This window comes from Eptatretus burgeri, chromosome 15, assembly GCF_056783735.1.
Source record: "Eptatretus burgeri isolate ZD-2024b chromosome 15, Ebu_testis_v1, whole genome shotgun sequence".
NCBI lineage: Eukaryota > Metazoa > Chordata > Myxini > Myxiniformes > Myxinidae > Eptatretus > Eptatretus burgeri.
The window spans coordinates 38,670,742-38,691,996 of NC_140975.1; the positions used below are offsets into that span (position 1 = coordinate 38,670,742).

The 21,255-nt window shown below is 44.8% G+C and overlaps 1 protein-coding gene across 2 annotated transcripts in view; it reads right to left on the reverse strand.

The window, feature by feature from the left end:
* LOC147011961 (putative RNA-binding protein 46) overlaps nucleotides 1–21,255 on the reverse strand; it is a 45,275-nt gene that overhangs the window by 9,696 nt on the left and 14,324 nt on the right. Inside the window, exons 3-7 of one of the 2 annotated variants that reach the window (XM_085857805.1) lie at nucleotides 14,528–14,712; nucleotides 7,920–7,985; nucleotides 7,567–7,680; nucleotides 7,294–7,468; nucleotides 4,632–4,939 (exon numbers count right to left, since the gene is read on the reverse strand). In XM_085857805.1, coding sequence (XP_085713931.1) covers nucleotides 4,632–4,939; nucleotides 7,294–7,468; nucleotides 7,567–7,680; nucleotides 7,920–7,985; nucleotides 14,528–14,712 — 848 coding nt within the window. The remainder of the gene's footprint in view (nucleotides 1–4,631; nucleotides 4,940–7,293; nucleotides 7,469–7,566; nucleotides 7,681–7,919; nucleotides 7,986–14,527; nucleotides 14,713–21,255) is intronic. The other variant, XM_085857806.1, reaches the window with a different exon arrangement.

A 21,255-nucleotide genomic window follows, 5' to 3' on the forward strand; every position in this document is an offset into this window, starting at 1 on the left:
ATTTCACACTGTGCTATGTGCCCTGCGGTGCTTGGGCAGGACAATTGAGGGGAGCGGCCTTGATGAGGCATGATAGGAAGCAGACCTGTACAGCAGTGTCACGGTGACCCAGATTATCAATGGCAACCATCACAACAGGGCTCTTCAAGCTCACCAAGTAACACTGCAAGCACTGTTCGACCTCTGGCTGGGTGCATTCCTGGAAGACCATCCTGCAGTGTGTGACTCCCTACGGTCAGCAGCAGAGAAGTTGACTGATGCATGCAGGGCCAACCAGGACGTCCACACGGCACACCAGGCATTCCTAGTGAAGCTGGAGTCTCTGAACATCGAGAAGCAGCTGCTCGAGTATGATGTCACTCATGACAAGTCACTTTGTCACTTTGTCACACTCATGTCACTTTCAAATGCTCATCTTTTTGAGACTCCATGTGCTGGTACTTGAAGTGAAGAATTATACATTAATAGCATTTAACTGCACAATATTCACACACAGGGACTCATGACTATATGGAAACATACTCTCATAGTGGATTGGATCATCCTGATCATTTTAAGGGGTCACACAGTATACTTACTAAAGAAACTAAATTTTTGGTCAAATATTATCGCATTTTTCACACCAAAGTTTATTTTGTACCAAAATGACCCTGGGACCACACAGAAAAACTGGAAACATTTTTTTCTGATCAGTGATGTATTTAGATGGAATTAAACACAGCTGCCAAGATTCTATATGAAAATTTGTTTTTTTTACATTGACCGACAGACTATTACCTCAAATGGCTGCACAGCTGACACTGCCCATAAAAACACTGAATGCCGAAACTGTTTGCTTCAAAATCTTATGTCCCAAACCGATCGCTTTCTTTATCCATTTTACCCAGTCACACCCAGCTATTCCTGGACTCTGTGTCCTTTTCTCCTGACAAGGTGGGGAGTTTGCTGTCAAACCTCGACTGATTCTGCAACTGGACCAGACTGCATCAGCCCAAGTATCCTAAAAAAACCTGCTCTGCTGTTCTTGCTCAAGCTGTTCTGTTCACCCTGTCATTTGCTGAATGTCATCTGCCATCTGCTTTTGAGTCAGCAAACATTATTGCTCGACATAAAAAGGTGCAAAAAAACCCCAAACCATTCAGCCTGCTCCCAATCAGGTTATGGAATCCATCATCGCTTCCAACATCAAATCCTTCTCCAATGGCTTGATTTCTGACCATAAATTTGGATTTAGACCAGGTGACTCAACCCTGGACATGTATCTTCTGCTTTCCCAACAAAGTATGGAGGTCCTAAATGGCAAACATGAGATTAGAGCCATCTCACTAGACATATCGCGAGCTTTCGATATGGTCTGGCAATCCTGCATTGTTCACCAAACTTTCTAATGGTATCCAAGGCAATCTCCACTCATGGCTCGTTTCAACCTACTTTCTCACCAATCCCCTTGAAGACGTCGTTTCATTCAAGCTTTTGGGCCTCACCATCTCAGGGGTTTCCTTATTTTTTGGAGTAGGAGGCTACCATAAAAAGTATCAGGTTACCATCAACGCGCCTCGGGCCCTGGAAGCTGGAGGATCCAAGATGGCTGGAGATGCATTCCAGCATGATTTCTGACATGAAATAGTTCTCATATTATCATGCTGTTGGGGTGGAAAACTCCACAAAACAGGTGGTTAGGCCTATACTGGATGTAGTTGCATCAACATACTGACTGACTGACTGGTTGACTGAAATTCAGGTATACTGTATAGTTAGTTGAAGCAGCTTTTAAACAGGGTTCATTAATTTAAGGCCATGGTTTAGGGCACACCAAGGTGTCTGGAAGATGGAGATTATCGAAATACGAATGTGTTTTCGTCTCGGATTTCAAAACAGGGGGTGTAGACATTTCGTGGTGACAAAAAAAATCGGCGCTGAAGTAGGCGGCGCCCTTTGACATTTTTTCTCTGAGTAGACGGCTGCGGGTCGCCGGTAACAGGCTTCTAAGGAAACCCCTGCCATCTGCCATGATCTTTTCTGGGAAAGCCACATCTCCAAATCCAGTTGCCAACTGAGCATCCTGCATCATGCAAAGTCCTTCCTTGGCACACCCGAGTTTCTAACCAAACCTTTCATCTGCAGTCTCATGGAGTAGTGCTCTCCCTTCCGGGGTGGTGCTCCAGCCTCACACCTAGCTCGACTTCACGCTGTGGAAACCAAAGCTTGTAGGATCATTGGTATCTCCCGCGATGAAGCTGAGTCGTTGGGTCTCTCACTCTCTCACCAGAGGCAGGTCGGGGATCTTTCTGTCGTCTACCGTTTCCTCTCCCGCCCACCCCTTGCAATGTCTGTGGTCTGCCCCCTATATTTCCAGAGCACTCAATGTCCGCCAAAAACACCCTTTCGGTAAAACTGCTAAAATCAAGAATCACTGCTCACCTTCACTCTTTCATTCCCCTTTATCCCCACCTCTAGAACAAACTCCCACACACTCTTCAATCCCACTCCTCCCTCCAGGTCTTCAAAACAGCTGTTCCCTATCATCTCATGTCTTCTCCCATCCAAAATATTGATATTTTCTACCCCCATTAATCCACCACAAACCCACCTCCTTCAAATTCCATTTTCCTTCCTGAGCTTCTAACCACATGCAAAGCTTTCATCCACAGACTGATGGAGTACTGCCCCCCCCTCTAGGCTGGTGCTCCTGCCTCACACTTAGTTTGGCTCCACACTGTGGAAACCAAGGCTTTTAGGATCATTGATATCTCCCGCAACAAAGCTGTGTCTTTGGGTCTCTCACTGCAGGCAAGTCGGTGGTCTTTGTCTTCTACAGACTTCTCTCCGCCCATGTCCCCCCTAACAAATTACAAATCGTAAAAATTAAACAAATAGATATTCAATGATACAAGCCAGAAGGGTGAAAAAAAAAAAACAATATTTGAAGTCATAACAGCATACATGAGGCAGTTGTACACTCAAACTAGGGTAGATCCATATACAGTGCCCATAGAAAGTCTGTGCACCGCTTTTAAAATTTTTCACTTTTTGTTGCCTTCTAGCCTGGAATTAAATTGAAAGCTGAAATTTTGCGTGCTGATAGACATCGAAGCCAGCACAAAAAAAATCGAAGCTAGGAAGAAAAAAAAAATCACAGAATCGTCAGACATCCATAAATGAAGAAAAAAAAAAAATTAAAAAAAAAAATGAAAATTCAGGGGAGCGACCTGAAACAATGGGGAAGCACGGTTTGTATGCTTACACAATGTGCAAGCATACCCTGCTCGTGTAAAATATATATATATATATCCATTGAGACCACACTCTGCACAGAGCATTGGTGCTGCCTAAGCAGTATCCTTGGCAATTGGGTACAATACTGGACGGGTCACCACTCTAACACAGAATACCAGCAAGCTGGCACTCATTTTGCCGACCTCGGAAGGATGACAGACAGTCAACCCCACCTGATATTAATTCAACAGCCAAGTGAGATTTGAACTCAGGATCCTACGATCCCAAGCCCACCACCCTAACCATTAAGCCAACATCAGGTGTGTGTGTGTGTGTGTGTGTGTGTGTGTGTGTGTGTGTGTGTGTGTGTGTGTGTGTGTGTGTGTGTGTGTGTGTGTGTGTGTGTGTGTGTGTGTGCGCGTGCGCGCGCATGCGTGCAGTACCGGTCAAAAGTTTGGACACTTACTCATTCAAGGGTTTTTCTTTATTTTCACTATTTTTTACATTGTGGAATAATAGTGGAGACATCAAAACTATGAAATAGCACACAGAATTATATGGTAATCAAAAAAGTGTTAAACAAACCAAAGTATATTTTAGATTTTCGATTCGTCAAAGTAACCACCCTTTGCCTTGGACAGCTTTGCAAACTCTTGGCATTCTCTCAACCAGCTTCACGAAGTGGACTTATCCAACCAAGATAATTATTCTAGTTTTGTATTTTTTATTAATATTCTGAAATTTGAAGAATTTGTTTTTCACTTGGAAGTTGTGGGTTACGATGTGTAAATAAAGGTGGAAAAAGTCTGATTTAATGCTATTTAATTCCAGGCTACAAGACAAAAGGTAAAATTTTGAAAGGGGGTAGAGACTTTCTGTTTTTTTTCTGAGAAGAAAGGTTTTGCTAAGCTGTGCAATGATAAAATATTTTGTAAGTATTCCTTTTGTTTCGCAACGGTCTTCTACTGGGCGCAGCAATCCCTCAAATAGCTTGTCAATTAATTGTTATTGAAACTCGTATGTCTTGCAAATGCTACTAAAAGACATCCAGGTATTTTGTAGCTCTCAACTACACTGTCCCAGCAAATTTAATGCCATTTACAAAGATTTTCAATGCATGTGAAATTCTGTTAATCCATTCACACAGCTACTTATTTATCTATTTCAATCATTTAATGGTATTAACATAGTCATTTTGAGATGTAGTTTTATGGCAATAAACTTCACTCTATATCTGTATTTAATAATGTGTAGGTACTCTTGAGACAAGCAGATTAAATGGTTAACTATTACGTCAAATGTACAGCCGTTCAAAAACATAACAATACCTCCACAAACAATAAGGAAGGAATTTCATGGACAAGTACCCATGCATATCATAATAGTTGTCTTGTTCCAGAGAAAGAATGGCATACCTGTGCTCCATCTATCTGTGCACCATGGAGTAAGTTTTGTGCCCGCAGAGCATCCTCTTGTCGTTTGAAGTGCACAACTGCACAATTGCTTATCTTTTTGATCTTCTCGATTGCCCCACTACGTGCACAATAATCTCCTGCCCCAATGCAAAGAGCTCTCTCAAATGCTGAGCGAAGCACTCCCTCCGATGTTGCACATGACAAGTTCTTCACATTTAAGGTTCGCACAGAAGACCCTGCTTGGTCAATCTCCCTCTCTGGGTTGGCCCAGTCGACCTGTAATTGGTGCCCCCAGAGATGAAAGGATCCTTTTGGGGGAAGGAGAAAAGTTGGGTGTCACCGAAAACAGTCCAAAATATCTTGGGTAAACATGATTGACAATGGCATGCAGCTAACAATATTTCAGCAGTGAAACAATTATAGCTAATAAATCTGCAGAACGGTCATCGTGTAAAAGATTCAATAAGGTACACCAGAACTTATCCCTCCATCAAAAAAGGTAACTATAAAAATAAATGGTGACACCTTGCTTTCAAAGCACACGCAAGAGCAACAGACTTTCATGGCAACATGGGCAGGTCCTTTGAGTCCACAATAATGAAGGGAGCATTTATGAGTCATGGCTTCCTTCTTGCCACCCTACCGTACAGGCCAAACTTGTGGAGTGCTTAGGATATTGTTGACATATGCACACAGTAACCAGTCTTTGCCATAAAAGCATGTAGCTCTTTCAGAGTTGCCATTGGCCTCTTGGTGGCCTCTCTGATCTATCTCCTCCTTGCTTGGTCATCCAGTTTGGAGGGACAGCCTGATCTAGGCAGGGTCTTGGTGGAACCATATGTCTTCCACTTCTTAATGCTTGTCTTAACTATGCTCCAAGGAATATTTAAGGCCTTTGAAATATTTTTATACCTATCCCCTGATCTGTGCCTTTCCACAACTTTATCCCGGAGGTCTTTTGAAAGCTCCTTGGTTCTCATGGTTAAGTATTTGCTGTGAAATGCACTACCCAGCAGAGAAAACCTACAGGAATTGCTGATTTCATTCTGAAATAATCAGAATCAGCACAATTCAACACAGGTGGTGGCCAGTTAACTTGGTGTGTGATTTTGAAGGTGATTGGTTACACCTGAGCTAATTTACAGTAGCTATAAGTGTGGTGGACACTAATATCCAACTCAGATTTTCTAGTGTTGTATTTTTAATTAATCTTCTGAAATTTGAAGAATTTGTTTTTCACTTAGAAGTTGTGGGTTACGATGTGTAAATAAAGGTGTAAAAAGTCTGATTTAATGCAATTTAATTCCAGGCTACAAGGCAACAAAAGGTGAAAATATTAAAAGGGGGTGTCGACTTCCTATAGGTACTATATATGAATGAAAAAATACCCCCGAGAGGGAATGCCGGTCATCTCTGCCAGAGGTCGAAAGTAACTCTGTGCCAGACTGGAATAGGGGCAGTTCATAAAGTACGTACGCTCTACTTCCGGGTTTCAAAACCACCCACCCCCCTCTGTATGCAGGCGAGTGACCACCCACCCACCCCCCTCATACATCGCTAATCGCTTGCAAAGCCAGCAGTTCCTTATGAACCGATGTTTGTAAGCCATGACAATGCAGTCCCTAGCAGTGTAATTTACCTTTTTCTTTTAATATCACAGCACGTCATTTATGAAAATAAAAGTATAAATTGACATTCAAAACAATGTTAATATCATAAATGAAAGTGAGTGTGCATATAAACTTGTTCCATTGTTTTAGTTAAATCTGACAAAAGCTTCAAATGTAATATTTGTCTCGGAGAGTCCCGGTTCTTAATTTTTTAATACTTTTATTTTTGTATATACGTACTTTATGAACGGCCCATACGGGGAATCAGAACGAAGTTTGAAGGGCTATAAAATCGGAACGAGAGCGAATTTCAAAAAAATGGCTTGTGTTGTTCTCGATAATAGTCCATAGTATCTGAATCACTAATAACATTTGATCTCTCTTGATAAATGAGGGAGGAGATACGATTTGAAATCAACGATTTTCGCAACTTTGACAGCCTCGTGACGTTGACCTCGACCTTGGACGACCTTGAAAGTTATATCGTTGTGCATGTCTCATCGACCTCTATCCATTCCACTATTGGTTATTTGTCTCCACTCGGTTTGATTGTGGACGTACGGACGGACGGACAGACTTCGAGACTGGGGTTATTCGGTCATCTTTACTGAGATGATAGAGATGACCTAAAAATGAAGACCCACCCATGTCTCACCTGTGAATGGAAGGAATAACCAATTAACTCTCACCTAATCAATTAAACTCAGGTGGCTAGGATTAAGCAAATAAGTACTCCTCCCATGGTCTTCAAGCTGAAGAAGTTGCATAAAGCAACTATGAAAGGCAACACAAGGTAAGCCTTTTTCTGCTTCAAACCCTTCCCAGAGTTCCTCCTCAGCTGTAAAGACGTTCACAAATAGTGCACACATGAGAATCCCAATGCTACACACCCCCTCAGCAGCTGAGGAGAAATGAGATTGTTAGGGTTAGATTAGAGATAAATACCATTTCTAAGCTTTTAAAATCATGTACTTAGGCTAAAAAAACAAGTTGACAACACTTGTAAAAGCTCATATTATGGAGACAGCAGTTTCAATAGAACTTTCACATACCAGGCAGCAATTTTCTGCGTGCCATGGCTGCTGATCGGTGGGATTCATATTGCACAAAAGCAAAGCCACGGTTGCGATCTGCAGATGCCATCCCTATGCCTGGATAAACCACCACATCTTTTACGCCATCAGTCACCAACTTCATCTCCTCCAGGACTTCCTCTCGACCTTTATCCTGCATAGTGATGCCAAAATTAGCATTGCAATAGTTAGGAGAGAAACATATGATAACACATCAAACAAACTGTTCAATGATTTTCAGGGTTGATGTACCCGGGGTAGTCCTCCAATGAAAAGACGGCAATTGTCAATGCTGATACAAACACCAAGTGGGCGGCCCGGTCTCATTTCATAGTTGTTCAGAGTATCAATGGCAGACTGGGAATCCTGTGAAATTGGGAATGCCACAAGGCTAAAAGTTGGCTGATAAATCTTTGATAAGATGAACATGAAAATGACAGCCAATTGCATTAGCAGTTGCAAAAATAATATTCATAATAATCAATCAATTCTGAAATACGATAAGAAGGCTTTAAAAGTACACATTAAAAGGACTGTGAAGGGTAAACAACTTGCTCAGTTAAAACAATAAATAGCAAACATGAAAACACATGACAGGAACTCACCTGTAAGTAGATGAGTGGAAATGTGTTTTTCGTAAGAACTGTGCAGAGTCGAGGCTTGTTAATGAGCTAGAACAGAGAATGGATCAGGATGCAACAGAACAAAAGAACAGCAAAAGAAGAGGGGGAAACGAACACAACAGCAGAGTTGAGGGACAAAATAGACAAGGGGAGGACATGGGGGTGGACAAGATGAATACTGAAGGAAAACAGGAAAGTTGGAAAGAGGCAGGCTTGGGAGAGTTAATGGGGTAGAAAAGATCTGAGGTGGTGGTGAATGGCTGTATTGAAAACCTGGAGAAACAAATGACATTGAAGAGAATGTGGAAGTTTATTCCACAGGCAGGAGAAAAGAGGAACGAATGAGTGGAGGTAAGCAGTGATTCTGGATTTTGGGAGTTTCACCAGGAGGGGTTGTAGTTCGACCTTGAACGTCCTGCAGAAACCTAGGGGGAGGAGGGGAGAACAAAGCACAGAAAGAGCAGAGGGTGAAAGACCGAGAGACCACTGACCTGTCTGATGTGAAAGTGAAAGGCTCAGAGACTCAGCTTCATCACAGGAGATTCCAATGATTTTGAAGGCCTCCATTTCAACAGCATCAAGCTCAGCAAAGTGTGTGGCAGAGGCACCAGCCAAAAGGGGGAGAGCAGTACTCCATCAAGCTGTGGATGAAGGCCTTGCAGGTGGATAAGAGTTCAGGTGTGCCAAGGAAGGACTTTGCCCAATCGGAGACTGGCTTTGGAGGCTAATTTAGGAGTGTGGTTTGCCCAAGAAATATCATGGCTGACAGTGAAACCCAAAAGTTTGAGTGACTGAACTTCAAGGAAAGTGTAAAAAGTAGATGGGAAAGTTTGCCAGATGGTCCTTTTGGAAAGAGGCAGTGAGTGTTTGGCATTTCTCAGGATTGATAGACATATTCCAAGTGTTCCTATTCCATCATGATTCACAGAGGGAAGTGACTGCTGCCATCAGGAGTGTGGGGTCATCAGGAAAAAAAGAGGATTTTTCATGGAGTCTGAGAGATTGTTGATGAAGATTAGAAAAATTACCCCCGGTTGGAGGTCACAGTCATCTCTGAAGCTCTGTAGATGTGGATCTCTGATCGGCTTAGAATGGCTTCGATGTCGTCTTGTCTTTTGGTTCACTGTACAGATGAAAGCCCGGGAGTAAAAATTTAGATATTGTTCCATATTATCAGAATCCGAAGAAATTTCGAAGATCTGATCACAAACGGCGGAGGAGATAGATTTTGAAAATGGACGATTTCGCAACTTTGGAGTGGCTTTGACCTTGACCTTCAATCGTGTCAAAAGTCGTACCGTCGTGTATCACTCATCGACCCCTACCTACATACCAAGTTTCATCAAGATCAGGCGAATTTTTTTTGACTATCACATCGACGATTTTTCCAACTTTGAAGACATGTGACTCGATAACCAGGACGAATTTCAAAAAACCGACCTGACCAAATTTAGATATTGTTCCATATTATCAGAATCCGAAGGAATTTCGAAGATCGGATTATAAATGGCGGAGGAGATAGATTTTGAAAATGGACGATTTCGCAACTTTGGAGTGAACTTGATGTTGACCTTGACCTTCAATCGGGTCAAAGGTCATAACGACCTCAGATAAATACCATTATAATGACATGGGCTTAAGCCCTGCTTGTGAAAAATCCACATAGTTATTTGGAAGGTGCATAAGGCAACAGACTGCAGCCACAATCACTGCGGACGATTTTCACAAGGTCCATGATGCTTATCGGCATCCTTTCAACTGTTGCTTTGGTCGTTTACACTGAAAGGAAAACATATACAGCATAGGGAGGTCATGGCGATTGTGAATATGACAGCTTCAAACATATTGTTGCGGTTCTGCGAAGCTGGCGCTCCCTCTGAGGCAATGGCACACAACATATAGCAGTCCCGAGACAGTTATTACCTCCGCCGAGCCTGGTGTTGGTTAGTGGTTTGGGTGGCGGCTTGGGATCCTCGGGTCCTGAGTTCAAGCTCCGTTGGCTGCTGAATTAATACACCAGGTGACTGACTCAGCCTGTCATCCTTCTGAGGTCGGTGAAATGAGTACCAGTGTGTACTGGTAGAGGGGCACTGCATCAGCGACACAGTCACGCTTCCAAGAAATGATAGCTACCCCGGCAGCTAATCTGCCATACGCAAGAAGAAGAAGATTATCTCCACCACCGAAGGTGAAGGAGGTTGTATTTTCACCCCTTTCTGTCTGTTTGTTACTTGCAAAATCGAAGATTTTTCAAGTATATTGGTTGGTTGATTTTGTTATTCTGTCTGTCTGTCTTTTTGTCACCTTCAGGTCACAATTTTAAACCGATCTTCACGAAACTTCACCACATAGGAGAGTTTGTCATAAGGAAGAAGCCTATTGTTTTTGAGGTCAAAAGGTCAAAAAGTCGACAGAGGCCAAAGGTCAACAACTTTGGTGAGATTTCTAACATCCTCAATTTTCATCTGATTGACTTGAAATTTGAAGAGGATATATATTTCAGGTCACTGAATTCAACCAGCAAATTATTTTTAAGGTCAACATATGCCCAAGGTCAACAACTAAGGTCGTATTTCTGAAATCCTCAATTTTCATCCGATTGACTTGAAATTTGAAGAGAATATATTGTTGTGGGGCCGGGCGTCGGCAGCGAGCACAACCGCTAGATGGAGCAGTAGAGTCAGCTCCACCGAACGCCCAGAATTTAGGTCGTACCTCTCGGACAACTCTGAAAGGTCACGGGTCACTGAGAGGACCATGGTCGCCAATATTTTGATGGCGTGAAGTAGGGTCCACTTGTCTAACTCCAATTTACCAAAGTACTCCGAACTCGTTCGTCCCTTTTGTAGGGGCCGGCTCCGCCCTTCGCCCCGACCCGTTTTCGGCTCCACCTTCCTTCGAGAAGATTCCCGAAAAGGGGTGTTCCCTCACCCCGTCCGCCTCACGCTGTTCATCCACCAATCGGCGGCGAGCTGCCCTCCCCCCTTCCTTCACACCAAGCGCGGGGAAAAATGGTGGGAAAAACCCACAAGCGTTGTTGTTGGTTTGTTTTTCTTTCTCTATTATTAATTTGAACAAGAACAAAACGACTAACTGAAGGATCACAGCCCAAATGGATCACATTAATTCCCTATATACAACGGGTGTGGGCTAACTACACATGGACTTATCGAGATATCTCAACTGAGGACTCTTTATGGTGTAATGCGAATTTCCACAACCGTAACTATATATATATATATATATATATATATATATATATATATATATATATATATATATATATATATATATATATATATATATATATATATATATATATATGTTTCAGGTCACTGAAATCAATCACCAATTATTTTGGAGGTCCACATAGGCCAAAAGGACTACATAGGCCGAATTTCTAAAATTGTCAATTTTCATCCGATTCACTTGGGATTGGAAGAGGAGTTGCATATTTGGTCATTGAATTCAACCACCAATTCTTTTTGAGGTCAAATGTGTTTATTGGATTTTGCAAGGATTGTGCTCTGCATGACGTCTTCTTCTTGTTTGTCTGTTTGTGTACAGGATATCTCAAAAAGTTGTGGATGGATCCGGATGAAATTTGGTGGACAGGTTGGGTGTGTGACAAGGACGAACTGATGAGATTTTGGTGAAGGTCCGGATCCGGATCCAACTACTAGAATTTTTTAAGTGATTCTTCACCATTAAGAGAGAGGGCTAAAAATGATGTATCGCACAATGTCTCAAAAAGTTGTGGACGGATCCGGATGAAATTTGGTGGACAGGTAGGATGTGTGACAAGGACGAACTGATGAGATTTTGGTGAAGATCCGGATCCGGATCCAACTACTAGAATTTTTAAAGTGATTCTTCACCATTAAGAGAGAGGGCTAAAAATGATGTATCGCACAATGTCTCAAAAAGTTGTGGACGGATTCGGATGAAACTTGGTGGACAGGTTGAGTGTGTGACAAGGAAGAATTGTTTAAATTTTGGTGAAGATCCGGATTCGGATCTGATAAATTTTCGTGATTCTTCGCCATTGAGAGATAGAGCCAAAAACAATATAGTACTGTGTAGCATATTTCAAAAATGTATTGGGCCCGATATGTTCTTATGGATCAGGCATTACGTAGCGGAGGTATGTGCTCTTCCGAGTGCCCTTGTAGTTTCATTAGTATTCATTTTAGATTGCTGTTCCCTTATGTCTAGTGGGTTTATGGGTCATATGTGTTGCATGGGCCTTCAGGTCGGTCTTTATCCCCATCTTTTACTTTGCTGCACACAAACCTCTCCTTCATGCATGCACGCAAACAGCTCATTAGCATATGCCGCCAAAACCTCATTCAAACTTCATGCCCTTCTCCAACAGCACATAACCTCAGACCTTTGCCATACTTGAACCCCATCGCTGACATTTCTACAACCACCACAAGCCTTTATAAAAATCCGAAATCAATTCTCACAACAACCCAAGATCGCTTACCTTCAGCATTAATCGCCACGACCATGACGTCTCAACCACCATGCAATAACTCACCGCTACGAACGCCACAACTAGTCACCACCACGGATGCCCACCACTGCCCTTTTGAGGTGGCGGGAAGCAATGGGCACCGCATACCATTACAGATACATATGCTCAGGACGTCCTGGTGTGTAGCTTGGAGCGCAAGTGTGCGTTAAAATCCGTTCAACATCATAGGGATGATTCTAGCTCTCTGCTTAATTACGGCCCCCGTTGGGTGTCCAGTGTACGTTCATGGCCAGGGAACACCACCAGATACCCTTGCTCCATGTTAATCTCAGAAATGAGTCAGTTACGTGGTGAGCTGCAGAGCAAATGAGGCCATTTCAGGTGCCAAGTCCCTGCATGGGCAGGGTCAACACTTGGACAAGCGTCCGTGCACCAAAGGGGGTGCTCGGAAACTCCTACCACCCGTCCTGATCCGCTTTTGGCTCCTCCCTCGCCAAACAATGATAAAAGACTGCGAGGGAGAGAAAGAACGCTTTTGAATCGGTCAGCAGTAAGGGACGAAAGGTGGAACTGAGCAGGTGAATGGAGCTCATGGAATGGAATAGGTGGAGCAGAGTGTTGGGTGGGTGAGCAATCTAGGTGCTGTGCCGGGCGCATTTATTGGTGCCAAGCCGATAACACATTTACACGCACAGATAGTCTTCCACGTAAGAGCTATCTTCTCACATGTTCTGTTTCTTGTTTTTACTCTCGGCTGTTGTGGACACATAAGAGCGATCGGCGAGGACAAGTCCCTAACAACCGTTCTTTTTAGAGCGACCCCAGACATGCACTTATTTAAATTTTCTTCTCTGCACCTCATTGGCATTTCACCTGCACCTCAACACACCTACTCCAACCATGCACTATTTGACACCCTCAGTTTTCCTCCCTCCTTCCTCCATCCTCGATGATTGGGTTGCATTGGTCCATCGACCACGCCTGGTAACAAAGAGGTCGCAAACCACTTCAAACTTTCTTTCTCTTTGTTGCTCTCCAACTTTCCATGAGGTATGTTTCTGATGGCACCTGTTTTGTATAGTGTAAGTTAAGAGTGTGTAAGTTCATTATATTGGTATAGTTATGCCCTTTGTCTCTTTTTCTTTTGTAAATACGTCATTGCATTTCTCTTGCTTCACTTGTCGCAATAAACTTGCTTGTATAAAGTACCCATACCAGCTCATAGTGTCTTTTCTCTTTTGGTCTAGCATGGTCCACATGCAGAGTTAGTCAGGAAGTTTTACCCCACCAATTTGCAATTGTTAGCTGGTGCATACTTGGCAGCTCCACTCGGCTGCACCTGATACGTTAAGTTAACTCGAGTATGCATAGACGGCACGAGACCCCACTTGATTCTGCCAATCAACTGGAAACGGTAAAACATGAAGTAGTGCGAATCCTGCCAGTATTGGCGGAACCACTCGGCGCTCGTGTTTGATTAGCAACCCGCCAGCACATGGAGTTATCCGTGCTCGGTGGCCTCAGGATCGGTCATTTGAGAGGGACCCAAGTGCTTCCCCTCGTGGTAAGCCTCAAACCCTGGATCTGCAACAATACCTTTGGCTTCGCAGAACAGTAAACATGAACATGGCAGCCATATTATTTTTCATCAGGTTGAAATTGTGAGTGGAAAAAGGCAAGCTGTCCATCCAATGGGTGGAACGGAATGTTACACACAAACTAATGGACGGACAAATAAAAAAGCTTATTCTGAAAAATCAACAAAACATCTTGATATTTGAACCACATATCATAGCATAATGAGCTTTGCGGTCAGCCAGGAAAGCAAAACAGGAATTAATTACTTGATTGTAAAAAGAACACAAAACAAAGCAAAGCCAAACAGGTGTTGCTTGCAAGCACTTGCTTAATAAAAAGTGTGTGGAAAAACAAAAGCTGGGTTTCCACAAACAGGCCTTTGGACTCAGAATAGGAATTCTGAAATGCCATTTGCAAATTCAACTTTTAAATGATTTCAAATATTAAATTTAGGATATTAATGTATATGGTCTTTAAAAATAGTTTTGATCTTCAACAGAGTTTTTCACAGCATTTCTCACCATGTACCAACCTTCTGATTTGTGTAGGTCACAAAAGCGTAGCCACGGTTCTCCCCATTGAACTCCATCATGAGTCGAAACTCATATATCTGACCGGCACTTTCAAATACCGGCACAAGCTCATCCTCAAACACATCTCGAGGGATCTTCCCGATGAAGACCTCACAGCCCCGTGGAGGTCGAGGGCCAATCCAGTCTAAAGAAATAAAGGCTTGGTCATTAAAAAAAAAACATCCAAAATAACATTTCTGTTGTACCAATACACATAATTAAACATCAGCCATTCTGATGAACAACTTAGAATTTTCAGAAGAATAAGTGGCAGTTTTGTATTCAGTTTTTTATGTACTGATAAAGCAACCTCTTGATTTACACCATAGTTATGTTCTTGAAGATAGTTGCGTTACGACAGGTAAAATACAAAGCAAAACAAGGGTCAAACATTGATTTAACTAGAAGGGCACTTGGTAAAGCGCATACCTCTGCCAAGTAATGCCTGATCCATGAGAACATATCAGGCCCAATAACTTTTTGACATATCATACAAAATAATCGTTTTTGAGCCACATCTCTCAATGATGACGAATCACTTCCAAAATTCTCAGATCCGGATTCGGATCTTCACCAAAATTGAATCAATTCTTCCTTGTCACACACCCAATGTGCCCACCAAGTTTCGTCCGAATCCGTCCACAACTTTTTGAGATATCGTGCTATATATCGTTTTTGGCCCTATTTCTCAATGGTGAAAAATCACTTTAAAAAATTCTAGTAGTCGGACCCGGATCCGGATTCGGACTCCGTGACGCACGTAGATACCCGGAGATTAGGTGCGGAGCGTATTAGTCCATGAGCCAGGTGGCCGATTTTGAGGTTTTGGTATCAAGCGACTGAATAAACGCCGTTGTGATTTTTAGGTAGCCTAATGTCTCAAGTATTCAAAAAAGTTGAGCGGACCTTTCAGATCAGTAGCTTAATACCTCTACAGTGGCCATCTTTGAAAATGGCCGCCGTATTTTTTGAAATCCATATAAGCTAGTTTAGAGTACAATAAGTCAACTTTGGGTTAAGGTGGACAGACTTGTGAGGGCTCATTTTGTTTGTTAGAACCTGCTGAATCTTAGATATGTGGATTGTTTAGTTTTCTGCGTTTCTGAGCTCGGCATTGAACTTTGTATGTGAAAATTGTGACTATTTTGTCACATTTCATCAAAATATGCAGAGAACTTCTCTCACTACATCATTAAAACTATTGTTCTGGTGATAATTTTACTTTGGTTGAGTCAAGATGGTTCTTCTGAATCTATAGAATGTGTAGTATAACCCATGTGAGGCCATTATCAAACTGAAAATGGATATATTTTGGAAATTCATTTCCATGTATTGATTGAATTTGGGGTAGGGATAGTCGCAGTTCATAATGAAGTCCACTCCCCATGTATCAAAAGTTTACTCAGATTGGTATTTTACTTCAAAATATCCACTTTTAACAAGGTTTGCACATTTCTCTAAATTTGAGACCGAAAAGACCCTTTAAGACCGAAAATATCCCGCAAATACGTTTTTTTAATAACCTGTGAATAAGTAATTGCACGCGTACTCCGAGTCAGGAAATGACAAAGAATAATTCCACAGGTATAAAAGTAGTCATCAGTTAGTCACAAGAAGAACCATGGATTTCCTGTCTGTTTTGAAAATTCAGAGTTCTTTCTGGGACCCCCCTGTAGTTCTTAATTCACTGTGCTGCCACCATGTGGAAACAGCAAAATGAATTGTTTGACATAACTGTACATTTCCTTCACTGGGATAAGGGAGAAGATTCTCATTGATTTTCATTCATCTATCTGTTATGTTCATTACATGATCCCAAAGTTTTTCACAAGTTGGTATCATCTTTTACTCCCCATCAACCCCCCCCATCCATTACAGTATAGAGGCCTAGAGAAGTGCACACTCAGAATGTAGCAGTGGTCCTATAGAAGTACACAACATGATATACATACATACATACATACATACATACATACATACATACATACATGGTGCTGCTCTTGTAGATGCAAATGCTTAGAGCCTGGGGTAAGGGGGAGCACAGTCCCATCACTCACTTGCCTATGATCCCATTCTTCATTGAAAACTGCAAGGGGAAAATCCCTTTTTCAGATGTTTGCGATTTGGGGATTTCAATCCGGCTAGTGAACCATTTTCGAAGTTAAAAAGGAAGGGATTAACCAACACATTGTGGCCACATTGTGGAACACATTGTGGCCTATAATTCAGTTGACGTTCTATCTTTTCAGGTCCCATTTTGAAAATTTCAAAGAGAAGACAGAGCCATACGTCATGACTGATTCTGAGGAAGACTGCAGGAAAACGAAGCGCCCAAGAGTCGAAAAAGCCAAATGTGCAATACGTTCTTTCGTATCCTCTAGGACCAAAACCATGGTCATTGGCTAATGGGGATGGCACATTAAAAAATACACCCGTGCGGGAGTGGCGGTCATCTATGCGAGAAACAAGGTAAAACCAAAACTAGCCTTCAAGCTGTTAAAATAAAAAAAAGTGTTGTGGTGTTCCGAACGAGAGCCGAATATGGTCTATTTCCTGACTTACCACACAGCTGTAGCTGTCTACTGGACACCAATCACCAAATTTATATACTATACTCTCCTCTGCACTAATGCCAATGAGTCCGTCAAATAATGTCCAGTAGGTAGATGGCCAAGAGTCCGTAGAAGTAGGTGGTATAATCACTATCACTCTATGTAGTAGAGTAGGTAGGTACAGTAGCAAATGGCAGACAGACAACTACGACACAAACCAGTCAGTCAGTGGATTTGATGGGTAGTGTGGTGTCGTGGTAGTGGTGCTTCGCAGGCAGACACGAGCGGGGGAACAGTTCAACACCGCTTTATTGCACGAGCGGGAGCGTGAGCGCACGTTGCCCGTAACTCCCCTTTATTACGTACTCGAGCACCCTACAAGCCACACGACTTACAGGCCCCCGGGCCACAACGGCTACAGCAACCACTACAACGCCTCAGGCGGCGCGCACTCCTATATCCCTTGCATGCACGTGATCACGCCGACCACTCCTCCACATCATGCCCTGCCCCCACAGGCCTGCTACACCACACTCCTCCCTCCTAAAACCATGATTATTAAATGACCATCATCATAATAAGCATAAGCAGCATAGGATACCACGATATAAAAGCAGATAAGGTACAAAAACGATAATAGCCTCAAAAAGAAAAAGCATAGGCACATCACACCATATAACGTGTCGATGCGAGCGAGTGGAGCTGCAACGGCCAGGTCCCGAAGACTGAGTTGCCCAATGAACCCACAAAAACCCTGACCGCGTTACAGATATCAAGCAGCAAGGCGAGAAGCACAGCATCACTACGCAGCAAAAGCGCCCCCAGGCGGCTCATGCTTACCCGCCCTCCGGCGAGGTCGTGGCGACCTCCCGAGCAAACCTCCCCCGGCACCATCAAACGCCCACGGCCCCATCAAACGCCCCCGGCCGACAAGGCGGCACATCTCCCCCAGCCAGACTTGAAGCAGATAAACATTCCGAGGCCGGAAGCCCGCTGTCTGGAAGCCGTGGCGCCAATGCCAAACCCAACTGACCTTGGGTGGGGATGCTGAACAGCGCCGTCGGCTGTGTGTACCAACCACCCCATAACAACCCACGCATTATAATCAGCTGAGATTCCAACGTATGCCCAAACGGCCTCGGGCGAGAACAGAGGGTTGCGCCCCAGGCGCCAGGCACGTCTGACCTTGCCGAAACCAGAGGTGGGGGTAACGCTGAACAGCGAACCAGCCCCGGCTCTGAGTCGACCTCTGAGACCCACACGGCAATTAGACGGTAGCGATTCCATACAAACCACACATCAAACCCAGGCCCGTCATAAATCAATAAGAACATCATCTCTGCAATTGCAAACTCCTTTTTCCGTACAGCGCGTTCTTCCGATAAAATCTCCGCACATGACAAAGTAACAACCCGTGGCCCGTGGCAGCGGGAGGCCAATAAAACCTCTTTATTTGCCATGATCGCTCCCAAAGCCTTCACATCACATTGATTATAACGAAAATCCCATCGATTGATCCCCGCCAAACATATTCTTACACATGAACTGTCGGCATTTATTTCAACAACGTTAAACTGCATCACTTGAGCAATGAAAATCAAATACGCAATGAACAGCAACCCATGAACCACATCACGTGTCCGTCTCCCGGTTGTCGTCGCGACGTTGCAATGACCTGCTTGTCGTCGACAGTCGCGATCCGCGAACCTCTTGAACGCGACGCGAACATCATGAGCGCATCCGAAGCGCGAGAGCTCATCGCGAGAGCTGGCACGGCTCCCGTTGCTCCCGAACCGCACATCAACGTTGCAGGAAGCAATGAACAGCAGCTCACGTTGCATCGTCACGGCCCCCGTCGCCGGAACCTCACCCTCGCGTCTCGAGGGAGGCCCGGGCCCACACGGAGGTACGTGCCCCGAGGGAGGCACAGGTGCACCTGGAGGTACGAACTCCGAAACAGGAACTGCGAGCCCCTCCCCTCGCACCACGAACCGCGGGAGTGCACCCCGCTGATCCCGCTGGGCAACCAAGACGTGCGCCCCGCCAACCGCCGGCAGCGCTTCATCGGCATACGCGTGCGATGCGAGGGTAGCACGAGCGGACTCAACTCGACACCCGATCAGTGCCCTGATCACTTCGACCTCCATTGGCATTGGTCCTGCCACCGTCGGACCAATTGGAACCAGGTTCAACACGGGCAGCACCAGTGCCCCGGTCATCTCAACCTCCCCTGCCATTGATCTTGTCACCTCCGGACCAATTGAAGGCAGGTTTAACACGGGCAGCATCAGTGCCCCGGTCACCTCAACCTCCCCTGCCATTGGTCTTGTCACCTCCGGACCAATTGAAGGCAGGTTCAACATCGGCAGTATCTCCCGTTCCGGGTCGCTGGGATCTCTGTACCCAGGCTGCAAGACTCGACCCGGGGCGTTAAAGTGTACGCCATGTACCGAACACCGTACCGGCAGTAGGTCTTGACCCGGGACGCAAGGGTCGCTTCGTACACCGCCATCCATGACCGTTATGATGGCCGATGACTCTCGGCACACACACCGTAGACGTCCCCGAGTGCTCAGACCGGTCTGATTGACTGCATTGCAACGCTCGGCCACGACCCGCGCCGAAGACCGTGCGCGCGGTCGTGCGCGCCTGGAACACCGCGCTGACTTCCGAATCATCTGCTGCGCACCGACCATCGAGACCCCGGACATTCCTCAGAGCTTGCGCGACGTCCGACGCCGCGTCCGAGCTGAACTGCGTGTCCTCGTTCTTTAGCCGTGACCTCGCAGAAACCATTCCCGAGATTTGTCGTCCCTCAATTAAACGAACTCCGAGCGCGGCCGTTGTCCACTCGACGTGACCGAAGTCGACTCCGACGAAGGCGGGCACGCGTCCGTGCGCCGTGCCCCGACTTCCTGTCATGCCTGAGCTGGCCGTGTTGGCGAGCCTCCTGGCTCCGGAGCCTGTGCGCGGCGTGCGAACCTGCGATACGCTCTTCGCGATGCGCTCCTCCGGAACCTCGAACCGCGCGGGGTGCGCTAAGTTACTCGCTGCCGATCCGAACTCAACCACTCCTGCACACGCCGATCCAAACAGCCTCGTCGCCAAACTGTGGTGTCGTGGTAGTGGTGCTTCGCAGGCAGACACGAGCGGGGGAACAGTTCAACACCGCTTTATTGCACGAGCGGGAGCGTGAGCGCACGTTGCCCGTAACTCCCCTTTATTACGTACTCGAGCACCCTACAAGCCACACGACTTACAGGCCCCCGGGCCACAACGGCTACAGCAACCACTACAACGCCTCAGGCGGCGCGCACTCCTATATCCCTTGCACACACGTGATCACGCCGACCACTCCTCCACATCATGACCTGCCCCCGCAGGCCTGCTACACCACAGGTAGATACGTAGGCCTAGCCTTTTTGTTTTCCAATCTCTTATAAAAAGTGCAACAACAACACTGACGACACCACACTACTCACTCTTACTATCCACAGTTCTGTTCGTTCAGTTCAGAATATTCCAGTGGACTCCACTGGACCAACCGATGACTGTGCACTATATGCAGGAATAATGTTTATATGTGTACGACATAAGATAAACGCGGAAGGAAACCGGAAATATCGCAATCGCACATGGCGATTATTTGACGAAGCAGTGCTAAACACCGGAAATATCAAAAACACAACAACACCGTAAAAACTTCATATGACTGGACACCTGTCCCGTCGTGTCGGCTGCCGATCAATATTCGTGTCAAAAGAAGGATGGCGTATATCAAAGTGCTGGATAACAATGGAGATCTCTATTGTTTTCCAGCACTTTGACGTATATTAAACATATAACGATATGCCATCCGATATTTTTCGATTCTGATAGCTTCTATGACCTAGGCCTATGGCGATTTGCCGATTTGGTGGGGACATTCGGCTATGAGTGGGGGTACCTAAAAAGCTATGCTATGGGCAGGCAGGCGGGCCGCGGGTGGGCAGGCAGGCAGATTATATAATAGGAGTCACAAATCGAGAGTTAACGAATACCAAGCACGAGAACGACCTTTACAAGCATGAGTTCCTGTTACTAGGGTGTAGTGTTCTCGGGTCAGGAGGGATTTTTGGCTAACTTTGAAGTCACGT